Source organism: Pinus tabuliformis, chromosome 3_2, assembly GCF_031772625.1.
Source record: "Pinus tabuliformis cultivar Carrire ecotype Pingquan chromosome 3_2, CPIR1, whole genome shotgun sequence".
Taxonomy (NCBI): Eukaryota; Viridiplantae; Streptophyta; class Pinopsida; order Pinales; family Pinaceae; genus Pinus; species Pinus tabuliformis.
Genome location: NC_142302.1, coordinates 994582479 through 994588508, shown reverse-complemented (window position 1 = coordinate 994588508; position 6030 = coordinate 994582479). Strand labels below are relative to the sequence as shown.

Here is a 6030-nt window from a genome sequence, read left to right as displayed (position 1 = left end):
AAAGAGGGAGAGAAATAGTCACAAAGCTGGAGGGCACAGAGAGGGAGAGAGTGATGGGGAGGAGAGAGAGAGAGGGAAGTGTAAAAGAGATAGAGGAATGAAGAGTGAGAGGAGGGGACAAAGAGGAGAGAGGGAGGGAGAGAGATGGAGTTGGAGGGGGGAGAGAGGAAAGGAAAAAATTACATAGAGATATAGCAGTAGATAGAGAAGGAGTGACAAGGGAGAGATGGAGAGAGAGGGAGAGAGGAGAGGAGGGAAGACAAAGAGGAGAGGAGAGAGAGGGGGAGAGAAAGGGAAGAGAGAGGGGGAGATAGGGGGAAGAGAGAAGGAAAGAGGGAGGGAGATAATGATAGAGTTGGTGGTTAGAGAGAGAGATGGAGGGAGAGATAGAGGGAAGTGGGAAGGAAAGAGAGAGAGAGGAAGGAAGAAAGAGAGGAGTTGATAGAGAGAAGGAGAGAGGGAGGGAGATAGTTGAGCAAGAGGGAAGAGAGAGAGGGAGGGAGAGAGTTGAGCAAGAGGGAAGAGAGAGAGAAAGAGAAGATAAGGACAAATAGATCCAACCTTAATATGATATGTGTAGATATAAAAACCAGCAAAGATTCATCTTAACCTCAAATTTATCAAGCCCCAAGAAAGATCAAATCTCTTTTCACTTAAAAAAAAAATTATCTAAAAAAAAAACTTAATCCCTCTCAAACAGTGTTTTATCTAAACTAATATCTTATATAATCAAACCATAAATATTTCCATAAAATTGTGTACTTTATAATAACAAAAAATCAACTTATTTTGCCCTCTAAAATATCTCTATCGTTTTTCCAACAAATATTCTCCAAGGGAAATAGCGGTGAGATTTGCCAATCAAAACATCCAAAGCATTCCTAGCACTACCAATCGACAAATTTTATGGTTAATCCTTCTTCCACGTGTCGGTAAATTATTCCCTTAGACGGATTCTAAGTCAACCGTCGCCACCCTGATCAAAATTTAGGTTAGTTAACCATATAGGGTTTAGAGGTTAATATAGCGACGTGTCGGTAAACTATTCCCTTAGACGGATTCTAAGTCAACCGTCGCCACCCTGATCAAAATTCGGGCGCACCTAACCTTTAGGTTAGTTAACCATATAGGGTTTAGAGGTTAGTATAGCCTCGTGTATATATTCGCACAAAAAGTCCAACTGCTCCGTTTTCTATAGCAACATGGCAAGAGCCGAGTGCATTTCGATTTGGGTTTGTTCTCAGACTGCAATTCTTGAGGGGGGTCAAAATTTCTCAGAGCTCACGCGCTTTGTTAATGGATTCTCAGTCCAATTTTCAATGCAAATTCCACGCATCTTCTTCATCTTTGTACATCAAATCCTTCAGACAAAATCAAAATCGAGAACAGCAATCCAGCGACTCTGTTCTTCTGAAATCCTGCGCGTGGTTTCGGGAGCTCTGGAAATACAGAAGGGTAGCTTTGAGAGTTCTTTAGCCAGGTACGGCATTGAAATTCTGTGCATAAGATCGTCATTAATGAATGATCCGTCTCCCTTTATCTTTAGCCGAAGGAGTAAACAGTAGACCCCCCTTTTATCTTGCTTTGGATCCCGTGATCTCCTTATACAGACCCAACAATACTTTTCTCGGCGGGTAAGTGCTCCATGATAGGCACCAGTGGTGCTCCCAAGAGGTCCATCCGACCACCGCGGCAAAGGGCTAAGGTCCCAGGATGGGCTTCCTTTGATGCCCAATAGCGGGGTGGGGTTCTTGAGGCTGACGTCGACCCTTTCCCACCTTTTCCTCCAACCTCGTCCTCTTCTAATCATCTCCAGAGAAAGCCAAGTCAGGGTTCTGTTATGGACAAGAATTATCTGAAAGAAAAAAATGATGTCTCGGCTGTGGTGGGGCAAGAAAATATTTCCTTTATCTCTCCAAATTCTAGAGGCAAACCCTGGAAAGGATTTTCTCAATTGATAGAAAAAGTTGTTGTTGGGCCAGAGAAATTGATTGATCCTAATCCTAATGCAATCCTGGCTAGCACTGCTATGCTGCAGGGCGTGACAGATGATGCAAATCAGAAAAAGGTTGCAGTAGAGAGACTGAAGGCCTTGTATGGTTGGGCTGATGAGAGCCTGATAGAGGATGTTTTAGTGGCTGTTAATTATGAGCTTGAACAAGCCTCTGCTTCCCTGGAGTCTATGGCTGTGATGACGTTGCCGGAGAATTCAGATCCCTATGATGCATCTGAAGCTGTTGAGAATTCTCTACCTGATCAGAGTTCTGAAGGAAGTGGCCCTCTATTGCCTGAGTCCTTGGGTTTTGAAAATTTGCACGTGACAGTTGCAAGAGGACACATGCCAACTGCTCCCCCTGAGCCAGAATGGGAGGAAGACGATGTATATTTGAAACATCGAAAGGAAGCATTGCGGATGCGTAGGTATATTTTGCCAGCCTATTTCCGTGAAGTCATTGAATTTTTTTAAGGTGATCATTACTGATAATTGGGAAGGCATGAACATATATTATCATCGCTTGTTTTCAAGCAGGGCTGCAAATCGACATTCAAGGGAAGCTGAAAGAGCTTATTTGCGAGGCGATCACAGCACTGCTAAGAATATTTCTCTAAAATCAAAAGATGAACATTTGGCTGCAGATAAACTAAATGCTAAGGCAGCTGCAGAAATTCTTCAAATTAGAAATGAAAAACATAAGGACATTTGGAAGTTAGATCTACATGGGCTTCATGCAGCAGAAGCGGTGCAGGCCTTGGAATTGCGATTGGAAATGATTGAATACAATACTTCTGCCCCATCTGGTTCAGGAACAAATCAGCAAAGCAATTTCAATACAGAGCAACAATCTTCGGGATTATTATCCTTGCGAACTTGGAGGCCATCTGAACTGCAAGTCATAACAGGTAAGAAGTTACTTCACTGTATCAATTGTTGGTTGTTCTAAAAATTTGCAAGATACTGTCACAAGGGAAAATATAAAGCAATTGGACAAGTCCTTATATTGGAAATATGCAAGGGAAAAACAATTATATCAATGAAACTGTGATTTCTTGTTTTGTCTGTTGTCAAATTTTGATGTGACTAACTATAATCTAGTGATGAGCTTCGTATGACGTGACTGACTATAATCTAGTGATGGGCATCGTCTGATTATGGATATCAGATTCCTATTTCAGCAAATATACAGTTTCAAACACTCTGTATTGCTGTTTTCTGCTATATTTGCAAGATTTTGTCACAAAGAAAATATAGAGCAATTAGATAAATCCTTATATTAAAATATGCAAGGGAAGAACAATTGAATCAATGAAAATGCGATTTCCTGTTCTGTCTGTTATCTGATATGATGTATCTTAGTCCAATCTAGTGGCCATCATCTGATTATGGATAGAAGATTCCTATCTCAGCAAAAATACAATTTCAAACGGTATATGTTTTGCTGTTTTCTGCTCTATTCGCTAGATATTGCCACAAGGGAAAATTTAGATCAATTGGATAAGTTATATTGGAAATATGCAAGAGAAAAACAATTATATCCATGAAAATGTGATTTCTTGTTCTGTCGGTTGTCAAATATGATGTGACTGAGTCTAATCTAGTGATGGGCATCATCTGATTATGGAACGCAGATTTCTATGTCAGCAAAAATACAGTTTCAAACAGAATATGTTTTACTGGTTTCTGCTCTATTTGCAAGATATTGCCACGAGGGAAAAGATAGAGCGATTGGACAAGTCGTTATATTGGAAATATGCAAGGGAAAAACAATTATATCTATGAAAGTGTGATTCTTTTGTCTGTTGTTCAGTATGATGTGACTCCATCTAATCAAGTGATGGGCATCAACTCATTATGGATAGCAGATTCCTTTCACAGCAAAATATAGTTTCATATAATATATGCTTGCTGTTTTGTGTTCTATTTGTTAAATATTTATCATCCTTATATGTAAGTTCATCTCTTTGTATTTATATGTAGGTTCATCTCTTTGTATTTTTTGCTATTGCAGGGGTTGTTCATGTCTTTGTATTTTTTTCTGTTGCAGGATTTGTTCATCTCTTTGTATTTTTTTCCTGTTGCATGAGTTGGAGTCCACAGTCGTGGTGGTGTTGCTCTTCCTATTGCAATTAAAAACTTTCTTATCGATAAGGGGTATATATTTATCTCAGACTTTTAACATGAATTGTCTTGTATTAGGGCTTTCATTGAAATTAACTGCATGTGGTTCAGCTGTATTTGCATTGATCGTATTATCTTAGACTATTATTGAACTGTGCATGATTTCATTTTGTTTAAACTTCTAGAATGAATAGGAAAATTAGATATTCACCATGCACATTTCCTTACATCGAATCTAAGCAGTTATCATATCTTCTCAGCAATCTATGACTTCGGAAGTTTTGGGTGGATAAGAATGTCTAGAAAAATGTTTTGATAGTTTGGCTTAGCATATCTATTGGACAGTGCAAGTACAAATTTAGTGAAGCTAGAGCAGGCGTGATTGCTGTTCGCATGAATTCCCTTTGAATACGAGTTATTCATCCTAGGAATTGTGCAAGGAAATAGGGGCTTGGCAAGCAGTGGAATTTTGCTAAGTGTTGGCTAAGAGTGAGTTTGTGAGGTAGAGAGTTGAGCATACTTGTGCGGAATTGTTCTTGTGAGAACAAGCTTTGTATCTTCACTCATATTTTTTATTAAGGCAATACAGATAGGCAGGGTTTTGAGCAGTGGCTTTACCCAGAAAAACTTATTGTATTATGTGTCATTGATTTGTCTTCCTCTTGTTCGTATTGTTTTTATCGATCTACTGGCTTCCGTTTGTTGAAAGTAGAAGTAGATTCTTGTCCTGTGCTTTAGTAAATTGCACGAGCTTGTGAATCTACATGAAAATCAACAAAAACTTGCAAACACAAGGATTCCCCTGAGATTGGTTTCACGATTAAGAATCTCTCTAGATTTGAACTCCAAATCGCTAAAAATCCTGCATTTCCAAACACTTAAGCACCGATCATTCTTGAAACCCTACCATAGTAATTTTTGAATGTTAGTTACATTATTATTATTATTATTATTCATAAAAAAATAATATATAATATTAGACATATATACATTTTAAAAAACATGTAACAAAATTCTTAACCATGGAGATTCATAGAATTTGTTACAATATCATGGCTAATACCATGGCTTATCAATACAATATGCCCAAAAAATCACAACTCATTTGATATGATACTTGTTCATACCACAATTTTTTAAGTAATGAATTTAAAATAAAAAACAAAAAAGCATTACTACTTTGGAAATAAATCATAACCTTTTGATTTATGTATGCTACTAAGAATAGAAACATGTCCATCCACATAATTAGGTGGATGGTGGAGATTTAACTTTTGAGGAATATGTTGGAATATTCATAGTAGTATTCACATATTAAAGATTAAAATTCATCTACAGGTTAATTATGGTCTTTTAATTAATTTATCTCTAATTAATTAAAGAACATGTTATATTAGACATGTGGTATGGATAAGCCATGATATTGTAAAAAGAGTTGTTTACAAGTTAAAAATTTCCAAAAAGTGGAGGTGAATCTTCATGATTAAGAATATTGTGACACATTTTTTAAAATGTATATATATTTAACTCATATATTAATTCTTTTATAAATGATAATAATAATTTAAAATAAAATTATAAGTTTGTTAACTTTTATAATTTTTTTAAATGTGAAATTTATTATGAAATAAGTATTTTGATGCTTATTATGAATTGATACTTATCAATATTTAGCGACTATTTAATTTAATTTTTTCCTCAAAATGAACCATTTAATTTATATAACTAGATTAATTTAAATAATATTAAAAAAACTATTGAGCGGGTGGCTCTCTACAACCGAGTATGGGATAACATTTAACAAATTTTGATAAATGTTTAACATTTAACATTTATATGTCAGCTCAATTAAAAAGTAATAAAAAGTTAAAAGTAATGTACAACCAATTATGGTGGAGATGTTGTAGTGTAAA

The 6030-nt window shown here is 36.4% G+C and overlaps 1 protein-coding gene across 1 annotated transcript; it reads left to right on the top strand.

Moving 5' to 3' along the window:
• Window positions 1–1629: 1629 nt before the first annotated feature.
• LOC149183959 (uncharacterized) lies at window positions 1630–4339 on the top strand. Its single transcript, XM_089417350.1, has 2 exons — window positions 1630–2421; window positions 2531–4339. Exons 1-2 carry the CDS (start codon window positions 1841–1843, stop codon window positions 2940–2942), a joined length of 993 nt encoding a protein of 330 aa, XP_089273476.1. The 5' UTR covers window positions 1630–1840; the 3' UTR covers window positions 2943–4339.
• Window positions 4340–6030: the final 1691 nt, after the last annotated feature.

Excerpts from the sequence above, each read along its gene's own strand:
- LOC149183959 (XM_089417350.1), top strand. The coding sequence starts at position 1,841 with ATGGACAAGAATTATCTGAAAGAAAAAAATGATGTCTCGGCTGTGGTG. Across the intron at positions 2,422-2,530 it reads GAAGCATTGCGGATGCGTAG|GGCTGCAAATCGACATTCAA; the intron begins GTATATTTTGCC and ends GTTTTCAAGCAG.